Source organism: Rattus norvegicus, chromosome 2 (genome assembly GCF_021556685.1).
Source record: "Rattus norvegicus strain SHRSP/BbbUtx chromosome 2, alternate assembly SHRSP_T2T, whole genome shotgun sequence".
Taxonomy (NCBI): domain Eukaryota; kingdom Metazoa; phylum Chordata; class Mammalia; order Rodentia; family Muridae; genus Rattus; species Rattus norvegicus.
In genome coordinates this window covers 45,840,831-45,864,114 of record NC_141535.1, presented here as the reverse complement: position 1 = coordinate 45,864,114, position 23,284 = coordinate 45,840,831, and the positions used below count along the sequence as shown (strand labels likewise).

Here is a 23,284-nt window from a genome sequence, read left to right as displayed (position 1 = left end):
CATGTGTGTGTACTCATTCGTGTGCATATATATGCATGTGCTTGTATGCATACATGTCTGTGTATGCATGTGTATGCATGTGTGTGTGGCCGTGCACTCTTGTGCATATGTACATGCTTGTGTGCATGCATGTGTTGTGTGTGCATGCATGTGTTGTGTGTGCACGTGTGTGTGTGTGTGTGTGTGTTAAGATGTTCTTTCTATGTCACCTGGCTGTACTGGAATTTCCCAATGCTGTGGTTAAAAGCATGTGCCACCACATCCTTGTAGATTTTTTTCTTGTTTTTAATTATGTGCATATGTGTGTAGGTATATGCATGTGAGTGTAGTTGTCCAATGAGGCTAGAGGCATTGGATCCCCTGAAACTTAAATTTTAGATACTTGTGAGCATCCAATATGGGTGCTGGGAACCTAGCTCCGGTCTTCTGCAAGAGACATGTTCTCTTTACTCTTTACTGAGCTATCTCAGTGGTAAGGAAACAGGTTCAAGGGTCCTCCTGTCTCTGCCTCTCAAGTTCCCTGAGCTCAGCATTCTGTGTGGATGTTGAGGGTCAAACTTTGTGCTTGTGTCTTAAGCACTTTACTGACTGAGCCATCTTCCCAGCCTTGCCTCCCCTAACTTCCTTTTCTTATAAGAACATCAGTTATGTTGGCTGCAGGGTCCACCATCCACAGTACAACTACAGTGGCCTCGTTTCCACACAAAGTCATTTTCTGTAGCACAGGGGTGTCATTTTGGAGAATATTTATTGACACACAGCAGCAGTGGGCAGGGGAAGTCAGGAGAGAAGCAGCAGGAGCCCCGGGGAAGAGGTGCCAATGTCCATGCTCTGTGCTTCTTGCCCTGGCTCTGCCCTTGTCTGGCCTTCATCCTCTCCAACCCAGAGACCTTTTCAGGTTGACAAATTTCCTGGCTGGGCTTCCGGGCATAGCAATGGGAATCTCAAGTGCAGAGCCAGTTTGAGAAAGGAAACCATGAGCTGCAGCTTTCAGGGATGAGGAGGTTCCTCTCCTGCTTGGAGACTTGGACTTGCAGAGGAGAGGCACAGGCTGCCAGTCCCTCCAGACCCCAGCTCACTGGTGAGCTCCGTTTCTGGAATCTGCTAAGTTTAGGGGAGGTTAAAGCAGATTTAAAAGGCATTTAACCATTGGAGATATTTGATCAGGGAAAGGGACCAGGATGAAAGGGAAGTTTTCAGAGCTACAGTGGAGAGCCTGAACTTTAACCCTTTGCAATTTGGCAATGACAGGATGCCAGTGGGGCTGGTACATTTGGGTTGATTTGTGAACCAGTCCTTTCTCCCTTCTCCTCAGCCTTCCAGTGCATCAAGGGCATGCAGGCCTACATAGCTGAGCCCCTGCTGGTGGTGAACTGGCAGAGTTCCATTCCTGAGGTGGACACTTGGATAGTGGAGTGGATCCCAGAAACGGCTGAGTCGAAGTTCCCTGCTCTTTGCTGGGAATCTGTGTCTCGGGTCACCAACTGGACCATCGAGCAAGGTAGCTGGCTCAGAGCCTGCAGACACCCTGGGCGCGGGATGTGGTTTCATTTAAATCAGCTTTGAAGGCTGTGTAGACAGCCCTGGAGAAGATTAGCAGCTGTCTGGGCTCTCAGCATTTCCCAGGCGAAGCTGGCACAGAAAACCTGTTCCCAGGTGGGAAGCAAACATAATCTTACCCACGCGGGTTAATGGAGACACAGGAAATAATAATGCTCACCAGCTACCCTGCCGGTGCTAATCACAATTTAACAGGAAAAAAAAAAAAGGAAGGCTTTTTAAAATAATATGTTACTTGAGTCTGATAATTATATATGAACATACAATATATTTTGCCCATATCTGACTAGCTCCTCCCGGATCTACTCCCCATTTCTTCCCACCCCTCCCAACTTTCTGTCTCTACCTTTATTTTTATTTTTTTTTAAATAACCTACTGAGTGGAATTAGTGCTGCCCATATAGGCATAGGTGTACTGATAGTTGTTGGCCTATTGGCACACCCTTAAAGAAAACCGACTTTTCTGCCCTTATCACCCATCAACTGCCCATTACAGCGCCTCAGCTAGAGGTGGGTCTCATTCTCATATACCCCTCCCACTTCATGCTGGAATGCTGACCGGTTTGATCTGTGCGGGCAAGCACAGCTGCTATGAATTCATGAATGCAGTGGTCTAGTCATGTCCTGTCCAAAAGAAACATAGTCTTAATACCCACCAAAGGGGAGTCCTGATTATTCAGGGTAACACCAGAGTTTGAGTCCCACTTGTCCTACTTCAGAAACTCCCATCTATTCTAGTGACCTGCTTAAGAGCTAGCCCCCATCCTAAGTAAGTCCATTTCCCACATAAGGCAGAAGCTTAGTTTGCCTTTAAAGTCTCATCATGTCCACTGTCGCCCAGTACTTAATGGCCTCTATTTAAGGAACGCACGGACCTTGTGTGGTGATATCTATCCATAATCCCAGCCCTCTGGAGGAGGCTGAGACAAGTGGAAGATCTTGAGTTTAAGGCAAGCCTGGGCTATATCATGAGATGTTGTCTCCCAAAACAAAACAAAACAAAACAAAACACAAAGCCTTATGAAGGAGTGGGAACAGGTAGAGAACCAGAATTCAATGTATTTGAGGATATGCTGTTGTCAGAAAGGCTAAATTTTATTCCATATATCCCCAAATCGCATAATAAAATCATTGATGGAAGAAGGGCTCCCCACCCCCATTTATGATGGAGCTGTAATTTTCTTAAAATTGACCTCAGTTTGGTTCTGGGAGTTAGATAGAACATTTCGGAACAACAGCAGGCCTTAGAGAAAAACAGAACGTCTTCTGCAAGGCCACAGCTTAGTCCTCCATTTTGTCTACTCTGCTATTATGTGTACTTACACAGCTCTCTCTCCTCCCCTCTCCTCAAGATAAATTAGAACCTTTCACATGCTATAATATATCAGTGTATCCAGTGTTGGGACACCACGTAGGAGAGCCATATTCCATCCAAGCTTATGCCAAAGAAAAAGGTATGTGTGGACCAACCTTGGGGGAATAAAATGGGCTCTTACAAGTTCAGATGCAGAGCTGTTTCAAGACTCATTTCTACCACACCTTAATACTCATCTTCCATTGTGCGTGTTTGACACACTTGGGCCCAGGGTATAGAGTTGCTAAATTTCAAAGGTGGGTGGGTATAAAGGGTTCAACAAATCTAGTCACTTCCTGCTTTACAATGGGGAATTGAAGCTCATAGAGGTGAAACTCCTTACCTAATGTCACAACAAGACAGCAAGTGAGGCTGTCTCCGAAGGTAACGTTAATTAAGATCAATTCAGGAAGTGCACCAAGCTCACCATACACACGTTAAAAATGATTCTCTGGGAGTGCATACATGTGTGCATGTATGTTGTTAGTCATGGGTGTTTTGGTGCACATGTATCAGAACTAGAAGTCAAACTTGCTTGTCATTTCTCAGAAGCCATTCACCTTGTTTATGTCTTGAGATTTCTCCCTGGGACCTGGGGCTTGCCCACTGGTCTAGCTGCCCATTGGTTGACCAACAACCCCCAGAGATCCACCTGTCTCTACCTCCTCAGCTCTGATCTTATAACAGAGGCCACCACGGCCAGATATTTATATGATCTTATGCTTTCACGGCAAGTGCCTTCCCCACTGGGCTATCTTGCATCCTCCCAGGTGATATTTATAAGACAATAAACAAGGCACATTACTCAGACTTTATCTTTTTGGAAATGAGCATCTTCTAGATTTAACACTAGAACATGTCTCCTGCTGTATAAAGGTAGTCCAGGGAAGTTACTCTTCAACTGATCATAGCTACACTTTACAGACAGAAATGAAAGCTGGGTGCTAACTGGAATGGGGGACCTACAGAAAACTACATTTTCTTGGGGCTTTGACATTTCTCATCATCTTATATAAGATGCTTGACCTGGGGGAGGGTGTGGGTAATCTCTACAAACTCCTCAGTTCCCCATACAACCTCTTTCTCCCAGCATTGCGGTTTTTGCCTGAACAAGGGTAGCAAGTCTAGGGCAAGGGGTTGGTCTTCGTGGGTGTGATTCAACTTTGATATTTCTTTTTTATCCTCCCGGTCCTCTGAAGCTCCAACATCTGGTCCCAATACCACGGTGAACAACATTGGTTTGAAGACAGCCGTGGTCACATGGAAAGAGATTCCCAAGAGTATTAGAAATGGATTTATCCACAATTACACGATATTTTACCAAGCTGAAGGTGGAAAAAAACTCTGTAAGTGTGCACACGGCCAAGCTGAACAAACTCAACCCACCCTCTGCTCGCTCCCCCAGATGATGAGAATACAGACACGGAGGTGGCTCCCCTCTGTGACCTGCACGCTTACCCAAATCTCAGCTTCTCTGTACCTCTCTGGAAATAAGAGGGGAAGGCACCATCTCGTGAGTTGAAAAGGTGTAAAGGAATCCTGAGAAGGACTGGGAGGAGCTCGTGTGATCTCTCCTGCTCAGTCACAGAATGAATGGGTCCCCTTGGACTTTTCCAACCATTCTCAGAATACGAAGAACTCAGATTCTGCCCATCCTAAAGAGTGGATCCATAGGCAGGGGCAGACCGGGTTTGATGGCACCTGCCTTACTGCAGAGCTCTTTAAGTATAAGTTCTACCTCCCACTGCCCAGGGGACTTCATTTTTGACTCTACAGTATCTTCTGACATCCTAAGCTCTGAGCTATGCTTGGATTCCCATTTAGGCTAAATTTGATTTTAAACTTGGTACTAAATATTTGAAGATGTATAGTTCAGCAGTCTTAAGAACATTTGCCACATTGTGCAATCGCCACTTCTCTCTTCTCCCTCTTCATGTGGAAGCTCTGTGTTCTTTAACTCAATCACTCCCGGTCCCCTCCTCCCATGGCCTCTGGTGACTATCAGACTGGTCTATAGATTACCTATTCAGATTCTTACCAGACTGTGTCTATAGATGACCTATTCAGATTCTTACCAGACTGTGTCTATATGTCAGTGACGGAGGCTGATGGACCTGGAAGAGAAGGACGCCAAGACAAGAGTCTGATCAAGGCGACAATTTTATTTTTTCCCAAGGCTGAATTTATACCATAACATGGGTAACAGAGGGAGGGGAGAAGAGTGAAACATTTACACAGGCCAAGGACACAATATTTGTGTGGTCAGGGGATCGGCTGATGTTGACAGGATGTTAGAAAAGTCACAGGTTTGTCATATCTATTAGTCAGCAGGATGTTGGTTTTTTCAGAAAGGTTACAGGTCATCACATTGGGTATCTTGATGTATCATATTATTATTCATTTTGACTACCAGATTTGTATTAGTCTTCTGCAGCTGACTGGTCTGTAGATTACCTATTCAGATTCTTACCAGACTGTATCTATAGATTACCTATTCAGATTCTTACCAGACTCTGTCTATAGATGACCTATTCAGATTCTTTCGAAGAAGTATTCATGGCTAAGGGGGAAGCTCAGAGCCCAAGTCACGTACCTAGCATGCACAAGGTTTTGGGTTCAGTGCGAAATAAAATATGTTAATCTTACAGAATGTGTTTTCCAAGGGGTATCTCGTTTAGAAAACTTTTGTCGCCAGTCACTAATGATATCGAGCAGTCCTTTGTGTAGTTGTTGGCCACTTCCTCACCCATTTTAACATCAGATTGTCTTTGTAGTTTTTGAATTATGAGTTCTTTGTATTCTGAGTATAAGATCCTTATCTTTTTAATCCCAAGGATTCTCACAAACACACTACAAATGACAGCATGAAAAAAAAATCTTGCACAGTAACCAAGAAGTTCAGCTCTACAATGTACCTTTAAACTGATAGGACACTGATATCTTAGTTTTACATTTCCAAATAAAGATGTTATAAGAACTATGCATCCACATACTACAACCAGGAAGGAACTGCTTTGAAAACCTTCAGAGTGCGGTTCCTACCCTTTATCTGTTGGCTGTGCTCACAGCAGCTTTTCGAGACTGCTTATCATTTCACCCTCAGTGCCACATAGTGTCTCAGCTACTAGGGGAACTCAGCTTTATTCAGTTTCTGCCATTATATTATTAGTACATCACACTTAAAACTGGGCAGGATCTAGGTTTATTTCAGTCTATGAAAAACTAAAATTCAAAGAAAATTCAATCTTGCTTAAGGGAACATTGTCAAGTAACAATTCTTGATATCACAGGCCTCATAGAGAATTACATCGTTTCGCGTGTCACTGTTCCAAGAGACAAAACAAATTTGAACAGCTAAAACATCTTTAAAAATGCACTCAAACAAAAATTTAATTTCCTGTACATACTCCTGTCAAATGAAGTTACTTCCTGTATACCACTTTTGCAAACTGGTCTATTTCCTTTCATTTGCCCTAGATCGGCTATGAGACCTAGAGAAGGATGGAGATGTCTTGTGATTTCTCTCACGAGACAGAGACCCTTCTCTTCTCCTATCTCTAGAGAGTGACCTGCTCCGGCTTCTGGAAAAACTTCTCCTTCTTGGGGAGCTGCGCTGAGGTGGAGGACTCAAGGACCCCAAGAGGGGGGTGGGCCACGATTCTGACTTCTCTTTTCACCATTTGACAGTTCCACTCTTACACGGCATCACGTAGTTTTTTCCATCTAGCTCGCAGACAGCATCAGCAGCATCTCGGGGATCCTCAAATTCGACGAAAGCTAAGCCAGGAGGGTTTCAAGCAACCCACACACTTCAGAGTGGTCCATAACAGCCAAAAGCCCGTTCTAATTCAGTTTTATTCCCATTGTTTCCAAGATTACCTACATAAACCTTACAGTCCAAGGGACAGGAATCACGATGCGTTTCAAGATCCTGGATTCAAAAGGCCCAAGCTCAAATCCTAACGCTCTGGCAAGCCCACCCCCTTCCCTCTGGCTCTGCTCCCACAGATGCTCTTGGTCCCTCAGCATCCACAAAATGGCCTAAGCTCCTTACCTAATTTATGACTAACAAATATTCTCTTCAGTTTTATAGACAGTTATTTCAGTCTTGACACTATCTTTTTGACAGAAGCTTCTTAACTTTAATGAAGTTCAGTTTAATATTGTTTTAGGTAGTTGCTTGTGCTTTGGGTATCATAGTTAAAAAAGAAACTATTCACAATTCAAAGTTGTGGTTTGGTTATTTGGACTTTTGAAGAGTTTTATACTGTTAGCTCTTATGTTCCGGTCATTGATCCATCCTGGTGGACTTGTTTGAAGAAGAAGTTGAGAAGCTAGAATTATGGATCAGGGTACCCTGGGTCAATGCTAATACACATTTTCAGTTTGGCTTGCTATTTAACTTCTACTTTCCTTTTCAGCCAAGACTGTTAACTCCCACACCCTTCAGTATGACCTGGAGTCTCTGACACGAAGGACCTCTTACACTGTTTCTGTCATGGCCAGCACCAGAGCTGGAGGTACCATCGGGTCGAGCATAAACTTCAAGACATCGTCAATCAGTGAGTACTAGGGTCAGGCCTCACCCTGGGGTTTACTCTGGGCTGGAAATGCCATTTGTCAGGTGCAAGGGAAGTCAGCAGAGGGCAGCAGAGGGTGAATTCTCCTGCTCTCTGGCCCACTTGCACCCCCCAGGAAGGTAAGCAGTGAGGAGCTCCTGAGCTGCAGACAAAGGGAGGTTTGAGTTAGACAGACCCTTCCTGATAGGCAGCCTTAAATAATCTTAGGAGGAAGCAAACAGCACCAACTTCAGCCTCAGCCATGCCAAAGGCTGTTGCCTGAGTTCACACCAGTTTCTAAATGTCAAGAGTTGTGCAATAGAACCTTGGAAGGAAAAAAATATCGGTTGATCAAAGGTCACTGACGAGAGACTTAATGTTACCATCTGTGGTGGGGTTTTTGTTTGTTTGCAAAAAGATGTGTGTATTCAACTTACCAGCTTTCACACTGAAAAAATGTGGAAAGCAAGAAGCATTTGATAGATATAGCAAATAATGTGAAATATAATAATTTCATATGTTGGCTGCTCAAGGAAGATATTCAGTAGGAAAGCTGAAGATACGAAATAGACAAAGGAAAATGAAGAGGAAAGCCAGCCTGGTCTACATAGTGAGTTCCAGGATAGCCAGGGCTACACAGAGGAAGCCTGTTCCAATCAATCAATCAATCAATCAATCCATCCATCCATCCATCCATCCATCCATCAAAATTCAAGTAACACTGACAAGTTTTTGCAATAACTAGATAACTGCTATAAGCCAAAAATGTCTTCTTGATGCATCTCAAAGGCTTCTTTTATTTATATTCCTGAAGAATAACGTAGACCATGGCTCTGGAAACTATGAGTAGAATATATAACTTTACACGGAAACATGTTCTCTTCTACAGGCTAACCATGCTTTCTTGGAATTCTTTTTGATACTATTTCTAAAATAATTATTTAAAAGTCACATTACAGCTTCAGAATCCTGGGTACAACTTATGTCAGCTCATGAAAATTTCTCTCAGGATCAAATTGAAGGCATGATCCTATGTTGGAACCTAGAAATTCTCTCCTTAGTCTGTAGATTAAAAACAATTCTACTTTCCTCCTGGGTCCTCCACAACCCAATCTCTTTTCTTTGAAAGACTGTTGTTGTTGTTGTTGTTGTTGTTGTTGTTGTTGTTGTTGTTGTTATGTGTATTCCTGTGTCTGAGTGAGCTTATGTGCACCACATTCCTGCATAGGTTAGAACAGACTCGCGCATCGCTTGCAACAGGAGTTGCAGGCAGTTGTGAGCAGCTATGTGAGTGTGGAGAGCTCACCTTCTGCAAGAGCAGCCAGTGCTCTTAACCATCTCCCAGCCCTCTAGAACCCACTCAGACACAGAGGCCACAGTTTAAAATTCTAGATTCCCATTGAAAGCTCGCCAATCATGGCTTCAATTTTAAACAAAATGCAAGTGATCTGCCCCCTACCTCGTTTCCTATCACTTTCTGACTCTTTCTCTCCCTCTTCAAAGCTTTGCATCTCACGTTGCTTTTTTCCACAGTCCAGGGCAGGCTTTAGGTTAGATCTAGCCAGGCATGGTGATGCACTCTGGCCTCAGCACCCGGGAGGCAGAGGCAGGAAGGTCTAAAGTATAAGGCTAGACCAGCATACATGGCAAGTTCAGGCCACACAATGAGACCCTATCTGGAAAAGTAAATAAGTGATACATAAATAAATATAAAACTCAGTGACTAACCTCCCTCCACTTTGCCCTAGTTACTCTGTTTGAACATCGTTTTTATCTGAAGTACTCTTAACGTTATTCTATTACTTAGGATTCTCTAGGAGAACAGAAGTGATCAGAAGCTAGGCTTCCCAGTAGTGGTATTCACCATGCTGCCAAAGCAGAGACCCTGGTAGTTATCAGTCTTAGAAATCTGAATCTTTAAAGCAAGAGTAGGGGTTAATGATGCAGTCCCAGTCTAAAACTGGAGGCCTGGAAGCTCTCTGCTGAGTTGCTAGAGTGAGTCTGGGTCTAAAGGCTGGCTTATCTGTGGGTAATGGTCCCAGCAATCAGGATTCATGCTCAGGAAGAAGGGAACTTGGGTTCACTGACCCTCCTTCTCTTTTTCCACTTTTAGCCCATCTGGTGGTACTGCCAGCCTATCAGATGGTACTGTCAGCCTATCGGATGGCACTGCCAGCCTATCGGATGGCACTGTCAGCCTATCAGATGGTACTGTCAGCCTATCAGATGGTACTGTCAGCCTATCGGATGGTACCACCAGCCTATCGGATGGTACCACCAGCCTATCGGATGGTACCGTCAGTCTATCGGATGGTACCGCCAGCCTATCGGATGGTACCGCCAGCCTATTAGATGGTACCGTCAGCCTATCAGATGGTACCGTCAGCCTATCAGATGGTACCGTCAGCCTATCAGATGGTACTGCCAGCCTATCAGATGGTACCATCAGCCTATTCAGAGTGGACCCTCCCCTAAGTGTTCTCCCATGTCCATCCTTTGGGCTCACCCTCACAGACACACAGTAGCATGTGTCTGCCATTCTGTAGGTATCTCTTAGTCCAGGCAAATCCACAAGTCAAAGATTACCTGTCAAAGTTTATCATGTGAGGTTTGTCTACCCCAGGATACATGAACCATGTGAGTAAGGATCTGATTTTTTTTTTTTTTTGCTTATTTGTTTGTTTTATGTCTCAGAATAATGTCTGACTAATAGTTATGCTAGTAAGTACTGAATGAAGTTGGAAGACGACCCTGGCAAGCCCAACATCTATCAGTATATAACGTGTAATATTTGGAGATATCAATGAAACTCATTATTCTGTATAAGTAAAATGTAACAATACAAAAGAAGATATGTTAATATCTATCATGTTATATGGAGAGAAGACAGCTAGGTAGGGAACTAAAATCCCAGTGGTTTCAATAGAAATGAATTGGATTTAAATAGGAAAGTAATGAGAAATGTTGCTAAAGGTAAAAGAAAAAGTTTATATCTGATTTTTGTCAAAGAGTCAGGGAACTTTACTGACGTTATTTTTGTTCTCTTTGTCAAAAAGGTGTCTTTGAAATTGTCCTTCTAACGACTCTAATTGGAGGAGGCCTTCTTCTACTTAGCATCAAAACAGTGACTTTTGGTCTCAGGAAGCCAAAGTGAGTTCATAATTGACAGCGAATGTCTTAAAAATCGGCCGCAGATAGCAGCGGGTGCCACCGTGGCACGTGGTGTAGAGGGAACTCCGCCCAGGGAGGGCTGCTCATCCATTCATTTGGTCCATATGTGTAAGAATGATTAAAGGCCACACCCTCAGACTCACGAGGATTCTGACAAACAAGAATACTTATTTACACCAAGTCTAGATCCTTCTGAGGCAGGGAGTACTACCTGTTCCTTAGGCTCTGTCTGCCAATGTCTGTCACGTGAGGCTGAAATGGAAAGGAGACTGAGCCCTGGTTGCTAGCCAACTGGATGAGAGCACAGGTCTGTTCTTTGTGATGCAGAGTTGGGGGGCTGGAGGCAGGCATGTTTGTCCTGCCTGCTCTTACCAGTGTGGGGAAAGAAGTTTGTCTTCAGCATCTTGTATTTCTTCCTGCAGTGAGCCTTAGGCTGTCTCAGTGTTCCTTCTGTGTAGGGCGATCTACACTGGCCCTTGGAGCCTTCTCTGCCCAGCAGCTGGGCTTCATTTGTGACTAAGCTAATGTCGACCTCAATCACCATCAATATACTGCAGCCAAGTCACAGCACAAATTTTTGTACATCGTATTCTTGAGTAACCATCTTCAATCTAGACATGTGTTAGAACTGGATCCTGCCCCAAGGATTTCTGACTCAGAGTTCTGGGATAAAGACTAGGAATGTGTATTTTGATTAGTGGGTGATGGTGGTGTTGAAGTTGGGAACATACTTTGGGAACACTACGCCAAAGTGTGGGTAGTTAGTGCTCCTGAGGATACACTTGACAAGAGTGGCTGTAATGCTGTTAACATCAAGACCAGGGTGGATATACGGGGTGATAGAGAAAGGAGGGTAAGGATATAATTATGTGGGGGAAGCATCTCCTTTTGTCCCATAGACAACTGTTTCCTGTTTCCTGTCAGTCAAGAGTGTGGACTCTTGCTGAATAGAAAGCTGGGCAGTTGCCTTCTGTCTTGGTTGTTTTCTATTGCTGTGATAAGACATCACGATCAAGGCAACTTTATTTGAGATTTATAGTTTAAGAGGGTTAGAGCCCATCCATAACTATTACAGTAGGGAGCAAGGCAGCAAGAAAGCTGGCTTGGCACTGGAGCTGAGAGCTCACATTTTGAGACACAGCCACGAGGCAGAGAGCTAACTGGGAATGAGTAGGCTTGCGAAACCTCTAGGCCTACAAGGCCACGCCTCCTAATCCTTCCCAAACAGTTCCACCAACTGGGGACTAAGAATTCAAACATGTGAGCCCGTGGGGGACATTCTCATTCAAACCAACCAGACCCTTCTTGAGTAGGGAGTCAGACTATTGACTTTTTAATAAATCTTGCCCTTAGCTCAGCCACGCACTATGCATGGACCGTGTTCTGAACTCAACTCCTCTCTTAAAAATCTCATCTTTTAGCAGCCGATTGACTCATCTGTGCTGTCCTGATGTTCCCAACCCTGCTGAAAGTAGTTTAGCTACCTGGTTTGGAGATGATTTCAAGGTACATGTTACTGGGTTTTGTCCAGGAAACTGTGCAGACTGGCTTGGGGGAGGAGGACCGGGTGGATGGGACTAGGAGAGGCTTTTCCCAAGGTTCACAGAGAAAGGACTGGAAGTTTGAAAGACCCAGGGAACAGCTGAATGGGCAGATGGAATCAGCCTTCCTACTGGGACTTCCACCTTGCCTCTGGACTGGAGGAAAGACCCTCACCAGGGTCTGAGGTATTCTCCACAGAGAAGTAAGGATACCATGGGAGAAGAATTGTTTCACAAATTGGCTTTCTGATGGGGAGCCAGAGGGCCTGACTACCACCTCTGAGGTCACTTAAAAAGCAGCCAAGAACAAATTAATCTGGGGTCCACTCAGAGACACAGCAGTCAGTCCTGGGGAAAATAGTAGGCCAAAGGCAGCTTTAAGTCTCATCTCTCCCAGGGCGGGTGTTAATCAGCAGGAGGGTTTCCTGACAGATTTTTTTTTCCAAGTAGAAATACTCTATTTAAGGACTTTTTTAAATTGGAAACTTGAAAAATGTCTAACTTATGACTTCCCCCCAAGTGGAAATCAGCCCTGAGTGGAATGTAGCTCTGAGATCCTTGGTACTGAAAGTCATTCCCCAGGTTGGCCTCGATGCAAGAATTTAAAACCTTAGTCTCTTTCTTCAACTTAGAATTTTAAAGAAAAAAAATACACGAACATTTTTGTAATAATGAGCTCTGGTTTTGCTCCCTCCTTTTCTTTGCTTCTGTTATATTGGCCTTTCTGCTCTCCTATGTATGAAGTTGAAGAGACCTGATTGTTATAGTCTGCAGGACAGTCCTCTATAGCATGTGCTGTTTAATTGCAAAGTGTACACCAGGCACTGGGCCAGAGTGGCAGGAGATAAACATGACAGAGACCCGTCCTGTTGTGAGGCCGCCTTAGATTTTCTGGTGGTGTCTTTTGCCTTTGTGGCTTTTCCCTATGGCTTCTCTCGTCTCACCTAGAGTTTTGTAAATATGGTCAGGAAAATAGCCTTGAGCTCTCTAAAAGGATTGTGGGCCATTGGGTGCTTTTCCTCGGGAAGTGGAGCACAGTTGCCAAGCTCCTGAGGAAGTAGCTGGTCACTGTCTGGACCAGGGAGGGATGGGGTGGGGGGTTTGTTAGGGGCGGGGCTTCTGTGTCCCAAATCTAATGATTTCGGCTCAGTCATTTGCACTCTTTATATGACCCCTGGGGTGTCCCCTTTTCTCTTTTGTAGAAGAAGTCAAATATGAAGGAGACTGAAAACTCTGGGAACACAGAAGACCAGGTCCTAAAACCATGTCCTGTCCCCGCTGACCTCACTGATAAGCTGGTAGTGAACTTTGAGAATTTTCTGGAAGTAGTTTCGACAGCGGAAGCTGGAAAGGGTCAGGAGAGCGTTTTGGGAGGAGAAGCGAATGAGTATGTGACCTCCCCATCCAGGGCTGACTGTCCCCCAGGGAAAAGTTTTAAGGAGCCCTCAGTTTTAACTGAGGCTGCTTCTGAAGACTGCCATAGCCGGACTCCGGGAATGGCGGAAGAGACATACTCAGAACTTGACAACCAACCTTTACCTTCCTGTCAGAGTCCAGGACTGGAGCCCCCCTGTGAAGAGCGAGCTCAGAATCCATATCTGAAAAATTCAGTGACAACCAGGGAGTTTCTTATGCATGAAAATATTCCAGAGTACAGCAAGGGAGAAATCTAAGTGCTGCTATGGTCTGGAACCCTCGGAGACTGAATGGATCTCTTCCCTAGCAAAGACATGGAAACTTCCAGAAGCCTCCTTCTACCCTGGCCTGTTCAGTTTGCTGCTGAGCTGCCCAGAAATTGGTGATGCAGCTGTGGACTTATGTCGGGAAGAATGGAATGCTTTACAGGGAGACAGAAGTTACTTCTGTGTGCTCTCACAGACGCCCCTTGAAATGATGGCTTTGGGAGAAGGGCCTATCTTCGAAGCTTAAAGGATGCCCAGGTGCACAAGTCAGATCATATCCCCAGGGACCAAGTTGTCCTGGCCATTGCTGAAGCTTCCCTCGGGGTCCAGGACTGCTGTTTCCATGGCACTCGACTCTGACAGGAACCTGATTTCTACTCTTCCTCTCCCCTCCCTGCCTCTGAACACTTTCTCTCCTTTGGGCAGAGGCCAAGAGAGGAGTGGATTCCTAACAGTATGCCAGGCTCCCCAGTCCTTGATCCCCCTCAGCGTCTTCAGCAATGCCTTTTCTGAGACTCTTCATTACCAACTTACGTTTATTTTTGCAGCATTGGGGATTGAACCCAGGGACTTGTTTATGCTAGGCAAGTGTTCTACTCATCCCACTCACCCCAAGTTTATTACACATTGACTGCCGGTAAATCAGGAAATCCCAGACACCTCCAGTGAGATGCTGGCTTGGGCTGGGCTAGGTAGCAGGCCAGCCTCCTTTGTAGACCATTTCCTCTGTCTTGTGCTATACCCGGTAGGAGCAGGCACCAAACTAGGAGCAGGCACCAAACAAGGTGCTTGGTGGCCTTGGTTCAGAGACACTGACCCTCACACTGGCTTGGAGCCTCAGAGTGCTTACTGAGCAGATCCTAAAAGGGCCCCTTCCCAGCCACACTGAGCAAGACCTTGGTAAGGTGTAGCACTATGCAAATTTATTTCTGCCTTATGAGGACTTCTGCCTCTTTGGTATAGCTGAGCACAGAACTTGTGAAAAGAAGGAGCCTTTGGCAGAAGTGCCAGTCAACTACAGGATTTATTTGCTTAGGCTGGGGAACTGTGTGGCTGCACAGTGGGGTCACCCTCTGGTTCTTTTGTCTTGCTCTCAAGCCTGGGAAGTGACTTAAAACAAAACACTGGGCAATTTGATCCCTGGAATTTCTGACTGGGGAGGCTCTGGCCCAGCCTTCTGTCTTGGCAAGAGTACTCTCTCACCTCCAACTGGGGGAATCTCCAGTTCCCAGGGAGGTTAGGGGAGCTGGCAGAGCCTCGAAAGACATGATAAGGCTTTGGAATCTAAAGTCTTTGAACAGCGAGTGGTGTGGGACAGAGACACACACACCCAAACACACACACACACACACACACACACACACACACACGCACGCACGCACGCACGCACGCACGCACATGCACATACACACGGCATACACACACGCAGTCCTTGAACAGTGGGGTGGGACAGAGACATGCAAGCACGCACGCACGCACAGCTCCCAGAGCTGAAGAGGTCAGAAGCACCTTGGGCTTCCTTTTGCGCCTGCTGCCCTGCCTGCTTCCGTTTCATTTTAGCCTCCTGACTTCCCTTCTCCTCAGGCTCTCTGAAAGACACATCTCTCCACCTCTCTGTTTCTTTCCACTCCTTTCTCCCCTTCTCAGCCTTCTTGCCCTGTATTTACCTTTGCCGTTTTTTTGATGGGTAGGATGGTTGAAGGCCCTGTGCTGTCCCAGCAGGCTTTGAGGTGGTCCCAGCAGAGCCAGCTCTAAGGACAGTTGGTTTCTCCTTTCCGTGCTGAGCCCTCCAGGTGGCCTCACAAGATGCAGGCTCAGAGGCCACGATGGATCAAATCACCACGTGTTCCCACTTCTGCACCACGGGCTGCCTCTGTGGGAAAAGGAGGCCATCAGTGTTTTCTCTCTTTACTGTCAAAGAAAAGGGACGTTGGGAGGACTCAGGGAAGCCATTTAGTGGCAGTCAATTAGAAATTATGAAATTCATGATAAAGAGCTTTCTGGGGCCTTGGGAATTGTGGCAAGGACCTTCCCCTAACAAAGATTTTAAGGGGCCAATCGCTGAGCGAAGAGTAGGCGGACATCCAGGTCTGAATGAGGGCAGAAAGAAGGAGAAAAGGGACTTGAGGATTGAGGGACAGGGAGAGAACTTGGGGTACAAGATGTAATGAACTAGAAGCCCCCATTAGATGGCTGATCCACCAGGCTCCGCCACAGGAGGATTTAAGTTAGTATGGCATACTAATTAAGTTAGTAGTGTCCAGTGACTTGAGTTACCTGTTGTTTCAAACTGAGTTTGTGTGGTGTTTTCCTTCACCCGGTGACTCAACTGAGTTCAAGGGAACTCGAAATCTGGATGCATGGGCTGGTGTGGTAGTGACCGGCCAAGGGAACTTAATGAGCAGGGTGGAGACATTTCGAGAGCAAAGGGTCAGAGAGTCTGCCACAATGAGAACACACTGCTGGTGCGATGTGGCCCCCTGGTGCCCGGCATAACATGGGATGGTGATTCCTTCCTTATTACTGAACGCTACAGGGGACCATGCAAACATCTAGGAATGCCATCGATGCTCTGTTATTTTCAATAATAGCAAAAGATGGGGGCTGGAGAGGTGACTCAGAGGTTTAGAACACTGGCTGTTCTTCCAGAGGTCCTGAGTTCAAATCCTAGCAACCCCATGGCAGCTCATAACTGTCTATAATGGGATCTGATGCCCTCTCCTGCTGTGCAGGTATGCATTCAGGCAAAGCACTCATATACATAAAATAAATAAATCTAAAAAGAGAAAACAACAGTAAAGAATGCCAGAGAACTCAATCTGTTCTTAACAGAAAAACAGAGACCCAAAAGCGATGCTTTGATTCTGGCCACGCAGGAGGCAGTGCCAGGAGGAACCCTGCAATACTGGACCTCACAGGGGTTTGATGGGGCTGGAGGCTGGGGGAGGGGCAGGAAAAGAGTTGCAGTGAGGATCCTTGTCACTGCTTGCAGCCTGAGCCCGAGCCCTGCCTCCAACCTGTCTCTTAGTCAAGCTCTCAGGTATAGCAGATGGTTAGGTACCCTGTAGCCCAGAGGCCTCAGACAGCACCTCCCCTCAGACCAATCTAGGTGCTGTTTGTATAGATCTGTGAGCGAATAATGTTATTGGCAAAATTCAAAGGACATGTAATATTCCGTGATGTGAAAAGTGTACAAAAGTTCAATGCTTGCAAATAAAGCTTAATGCTAGGTCCAGGGTTCACTATACTTTACTTCATGTTATCTGTGGCCAATTCACCCCAACCTACCAAAAGCAACTTCAGTAACTGTGGCAGAGACTTAGGACTGGAGATCTGGCCCTTTGCAGAAGGTTTGTGAACATCCGTCCCTGCATGAACCTCAGATAGCATTGTCCTAACTCTGAATCAGCTTCTAAATTAAGTAAAGTAAAAACCAAGAAACTGAGAGATGACCTAACAGGCAAGAGCATTTGCTGAGCAAATATGAGAACCCGGGCTCAAGTCCCCAGCATCCACGTAAAAAGCTGGAGGCTACCATGTGAGCTTGTAACCTCGGGGCTGCAGGCGGGAAGACTGCTGGGCTTGCTGGCTTCCTGCCTGACTCCACATTCAGTGAGAAACCTTGTCTCAAGGGAATAACATAAAGGAGGACACTATGTCTCCCCCTCTGACTTCTAGGCACACTTTTTGGGTTTCTAGCTGAGTGCCTGCCTCCTGTGGAAAGGCACACACTCAAGGTTCCCCAACCCCCTCATCCCTTCCTATCCCCTGCTCAACCTGTGGGAGTGTTGGTGGCTGTTGCCTGTACTAGTTGTTCTCCACCAGGGTTCATTTTCCCTCCCACCTCAGACAGATGAACAATACCTGGAGATGCTTTGACTGTCATGGCTGGGAGGGGTGCTACTGGCATCTAGTAGGCAGCAGCCAGCAATGCTGAACTCTGCCTACAATGCCCAGCCAGCCTCACAGCTGGGGATTACAGGTCTCCCTCCACATGCTTGCGTGCTGTGGTCTGTAAGACACTGCTTTAGTCAAACAGGGTTGTACTGAACATCTTTTCTGTATAAAGAACAACTATGATAAACATCTTGGTTCAAAATATTTTTCCTACTTTGTCCTAGCCACGTGGGGATGCTTCTGAATTTGCTGCAGGTTTTGTGATCACGTCTCGCCTGATAAAATTTCAAGAGGCTACAGTGACTTCCGGTGTTAGCTGAGATGTCTGGGAGATATTTGTCCTTTTCCGCAGACAATTGGCTATTCCTTCTGCGTGCTTGATTTTGTTCCTCTTGGTTCTTTGATGTGAGTGTTGACTGCCATAGTGACTACCCATAATCAGACATGCAGAAGTGTTGGTGTCTTGTCCTCTTAGAGTCTGAGAGAACGGAGCCTAGCAGAGGATATTAGTGATCCTCATTCCTGCTGCCCTGGGGTCAGTGGGGAGTTTGAGCAGAAGCACAGACAGCACCAGTCCGTGTTGGAAGAGCCCAGAGGTCACAATTGTATTGAGTTCTGTGTGCATAGTCCTGGCCAAGGCACATGCCCTGAGCTGCTAGGAAGGGTGTGGAAGAACTCAGGCGAGGATGAAGCCTAGTCAGCAGGGCCTCCCGGGGTCCTTCAGAGGAGGTTGGATGCATATGCTACTAATTTCACTCTTAGACACGGGATCTTTTGTCTTTCCCAAATCCAATCAATGCGTGTATGGGGGTAAGATGGGAGAGAAGTGTCCTAAAGCCTAGACTTGAAGTGGAAATAAAAACATGCAATCCAGAACCAGCACAGAGTTCCAAATGACTGCAGCAACGAAGGAGCAGCAGGCCTGTGTCCCCTGAGGCTGGGCATGTTCACTTCCCCATAGATTTATTATGTGTCTGGGTAATGTATGACATGAATGGGAGCTGTGTGGTGCAGGGTGGGGATGAAAAATGTCACTACCGCCATGGGAGGAACCTTCCAGGTTCTTTATTGTCAACTCATTTGTATTTTGACCACCCATATAAAGTCATAAAATCACCTTTATGATATTCTGCACTTCCTGGATTTTGCCTACTTCATCTCCTCCACACATAATATCTTTATTAATTATTTGGGAAACTCACATCATGAACCCCATCACACTTCCCAGTACTTCCAGGTCTGTCTCCCCACCCTTATGACTGCCCCCCAAAAGAAAACAAAGCAAGTCCAAATTGTGTTATCTATGCACTCCCTGGAGCATGGTTAAGCTCCTAGTGGCCAGCCCCTTAAAGAAAACTGAGTCCTTCCCCACTTGCAACCCCACCAGAAGCCATCCATTGTGGAGAGCTACACTTGGGCATCCTTATCACAATTTTTAAGAGTTCTCTTCCAAGGCTTTCTGTCTAGGCTGTTATTTCAGGGTCGGGAAGGGGTTGTCACAGAGGCCTCCAATGTCTGTCTCTCTCAGTTCTGAGTCTGCAGCCATCAATATCACTGCAAACATAGCTTCCATGTCCTCAGTCAGTGGGAGCACGAATCATGGACGTCCACATGGTTTCTAGGGACAGCACAGATCGCAGACATCCACATGGTCTCCAGCATCATGCACGTGCAGCGGCGTAGGCCAGAGACATCAATGCAGCTTCAGGCAGCAGCACAGACCATGTGTGTCTGCCTGGCCTTTGGTGGTAACACGGGCCTAAGGTGGCAGCACGAACCATTCTCATCAGCGTGGCCCCCCTGCAGAAGCCCCGCCCACCGACACTAACATGGACTCCTGCAGCAGCACAGACTACAGTCGTCCATTTGACCTGCACAAGCCTCAGATGTCTCCCTGTTGTCAGTGTGGACCACCAGGCACGACCTCTGTGCTTGCAGCCTGCTGGCTGAGACTGGGTGGCGAAGCGTAGATCCATCATTCTCCACTGTATGTGGCTCTCCTCTGCCATGATTCTTTTCAATGTTCTGAATCCACTTTTGAAAAGTCCTGCTTTTTATCTTTCTTAATTGTTCTGGAGCTGTTGTGGGTTCGGTAGACCCCTTTTCCACAGCTGTGTCACCCCTGCAGAACCCCCGTGGGTCTCTCAGACTCCTTGGAGCACAGAGGTGGCTGCAGCCATCTTGGTTTTCTCCACTGACTTCTTCATTCTTCAATCTGTAAATCTAGCCAGGTATGATGATGCATGTCATCAATCCCAGTACTCAGGAGGCAGAGACAGGAGGGTTGCTGCAAGTTTGAAGCCAGCTTGGTCTACACAGAAAGTCGGCCGTGATTACAGAGGCTGGGGACACAGAATGAGTAGAGATCCGGGCTTGTGGTGGTCAAGGGAAAGAATGCTTGATGACCAGGACTCTCTAGGTCACCAGTTTCTTTACTCCTCCTGCCAAAAATTCCATCTACCCTTAAGTCTCTTCTCTCTCTCTCTCTCTCTCTCTCTCTCTCTCTCTCTCTCTCTCTCTCTCTCTCTCCCCCTCCCTCCCTCCCTCCCTCCCTCCCCCTCCTTCCCTCCCTTCCTCTTGCCTACCTATCCCAGCAGAATCTTCAAACTTCTAGCTCCCCGGTTCCCCTGTAAGTCTCACTTTACTGGTCCTAGCAGATGTCATTGTACCCAAATTGCTGACTTTAAGCCAACAGGCAGGCTCTTTCCTTAAGTTCAGCTCAGGTTCCAGGAAAGTCTCTGAGTGACAAGTGGCTCAGGACCCTCCTCCAGTCCCTTGTCAGTTCCTTTCCCCTGCCTCTAAACATGCTTGCTCAGGCTTAAAAACACCCCCTGTCCCATAGAGCAGATTTTTCAGGTGTCTGGCCAGGTTTGGTGGTGGTTGCTTTTGTAAAGAAAGAATCATTTTGCTGGAACTTTCTAGAAGAAGAGAAAGTGAAATTCAAATACCAAGCAAATATCCAACCATTTTCCGAGGGTAACACCTCGATACACCACACACAGCAGTGCCACTGTAAACTCCGGCTACCTTCTCTCACTACTTTGTGATGGAGGCTAATGTTGCAGCATTTATTTTTGCCAGGCTCTGTGCTTGGATTTTGTACACCTCTCTGGGAATCTGCTTCATCTCTTATTGTGAGACACAAAGCGTTGTTGTTAGAGAAGTCAAATAGCTCTGAAAGGTTAAAGGGTGTTGCCTGGGTTGTGTGGCTTGGAATTGGTGAGCTGGAACCCAGGCCTCTGACTGACTGCTTTTGTGTAGTAGGAGGAATTTTGGGTGTTCCTGAAATACAAACACATTAAATGTCTGAGATTACACTGTCTGATCATCTCATATCGTATCCATAGAAACATGCTTCTACAATTTCTAAGAAAGTCTATTAAGAAGAGGAAGAAGGAAGAAACAGCTCGGTGCCAGAGAGAGAGAGAGAGAGAGAGAGAGAGAGAGAGAGAGAGAGAGAGAGAGAGGCTGATTCATGGGGTGGGTCCTAAAACCAGTGGTTCTCAACCTTTCTAATGCTGTGACCCTTTAATACAACTCTTCATGTTGTGGTGACCCCCAACCATTAAATTATATGCATTGCTACTTCAAAACTAAAATGTTGCTACTTCTAATGAATCATAGTGTAAATATCTAATGTGTAGGATAGCTGATATTGCCCCCTGTGAAAGGGGCCATGATCCACAGATTGAGAACAAGGGCTTGGCAGGTCTCCTTTTGATGGGGATGTAGCCCTCCCCTCCCCTTGGTGCCTCCCAGACCCTGGGGCTGTTTTTAGAAGCACATGACTCAGAGCAATGCTTCTATCAGGGTAGGTGATGAAGTGGAAGGACCATGTCCATGTTCACAGCACAAGGATGGTGAGAGAAGAGCCAGGCTTTAAGAAGGGCTCAGGATGTCTGTAGCAAGAAGTCCTATGGCAATGCCAACCATCCATCCATCCATCCATCCATCCGACCAACCAACCAACCAGACAACCATAGCTAGATACATGAATATCTCCAGTTTCATGCTTCAAAACTGCTTTTGTAGGAAACAGCTCTAAGAGCACACCCACAGTAATATAGCTGTCCCTTCAAAACCAGCAATCTATTGAGACACGAGGCTGCACATTTCTCTATGTATCAGCCCGTATTTAGGGCTTTTTCCAGCCCCTTCCGAGATATGTTTATCCACCAGGCTGTCTTGTCCTCCAGGAAATTGAAAGAAGTTCCAGGAAAAATGATAGACTTGGTGGCTGCTGATTTCTCAACAAGCTTGGCCAACAGTCTCCTAGCTGACGAGTCAGGACATCTCCTGGGCTAGCTCCATGGGACATCCTTTTATCTCTTCATTGGAGGCAGGGTTGGGGGTGGGCATGCTCCACACAAAGGCAATCACCCTCAGACCTAGAACAGTATTTCCTTCTCGTTTCCTAGAAGAGAGAGCCTCATTAGTCTTCCCCAACCCCAAATTAAAACCAGAAACAACAAGAACAAAACAAAACCTAGTACAGAAAACTTCTACATGAATTAGAGGAGCAAGAGATTCCTGCCTCCTGAGTGTTCTTTGAACCCTCCCTGAAGTCCTTGGCTGGGAAAGGCAAGAGGAGGAACCAAGAACAGTCTCTTGAGCAAGCGCTGTGGTAGTTGAGGCTCTTTGCTACATAGCAGTGTGGGTACTTAAGGTTACAGATGGTCACTGTCCCCATAAAAGCTGAACAGTGTGTCAGAGGCAAGGCTTGACTGCAGTGGTAATGGGCTAAGCCACTCTGGCTCCCTGTGGGTTGCACACTTGCTCCTGCCCAGGAGCAATATGGATTCGAGAATGACACACACACACACACACACACACACACACACACACAGACACACACAGACACACACACACACAGACACACACACACACACAGACATACACACACAGACACACACATACATACAGACACACACACACAGACACACACACAGACATACATACAGACACACACAGACACACAGACACACACACACACAGACACACAGACACACACACACAGACACACACACAGACACACACACACTCACACACACACAGACATACACACACAGACACACATACATACAGACACACACACACACACACTCACACACACACAGGTTAATTTTTGACATCCCATGACTAGCTCAAAGGCTGGGCACTCCTAAACCTTTTCCTGTTAGCAAACACTCCCCTCTGGTACTCCTGAAACTCCTAAACCTTCCCCTGCTATCCCGGGCCCAACTGGGGAAGTAGCCAGTGACCACTCACCCAGATTCTTACATGGTGGGTTGGCTTTCTCTCTTTTGGCTCTTACATTCCCTGAGTCATGGCGGTCCTCTGTCTTCCTTCCTACCACTCGCCTGCACAAATTTAAAGGTTCCGCCCCTCTCTTTCCACCCAGCCACTGGCCATTGGCTCTTTATTGATCAATCCAAAACCAATTGGGGACAATGGCCTTCAGGGTTTGGACAAGCAGATTCCCAATTAAGTCAGAGCATTAGAACCAATCCCAGCACTTAG

The 23,284-nt window shown here is 46.2% G+C and overlaps 1 protein-coding gene and 1 pseudogene across 5 annotated transcripts in view; one reads left to right on the top strand and one right to left on the bottom strand.

Moving 5' to 3' along the window:
• Positions 1–17,968, top strand: part of Il31ra (interleukin 31 receptor A) — a 96,514-nt gene extending 78,546 nt beyond the window's left edge. For 3 of the 5 annotated variants that reach the window (XM_087634308.1, XM_087634314.1, XM_087634316.1), the window contains exons 9-15: positions 1,316–1,501; positions 2,913–3,014; positions 4,114–4,260; positions 7,336–7,476; positions 10,530–10,623; positions 12,066–12,150; positions 13,388–17,968. In XM_087634308.1, the coding sequence (XP_087490434.1) occupies positions 1,316–1,501; positions 2,913–3,014; positions 4,114–4,260; positions 7,336–7,476; positions 10,530–10,623; positions 12,066–12,150; positions 13,388–13,858 (1,226 nt within the window). In that variant the 3' untranslated portion in view covers positions 13,859–17,968. 5 annotated transcript variants of the gene reach the window in all.
• LOC103691462 (serine/arginine-rich splicing factor 3 pseudogene) lies at positions 6,316–6,943 on the bottom strand (annotated as a pseudogene).
• Positions 17,969–23,284: the final 5,316 nt, after the last annotated feature.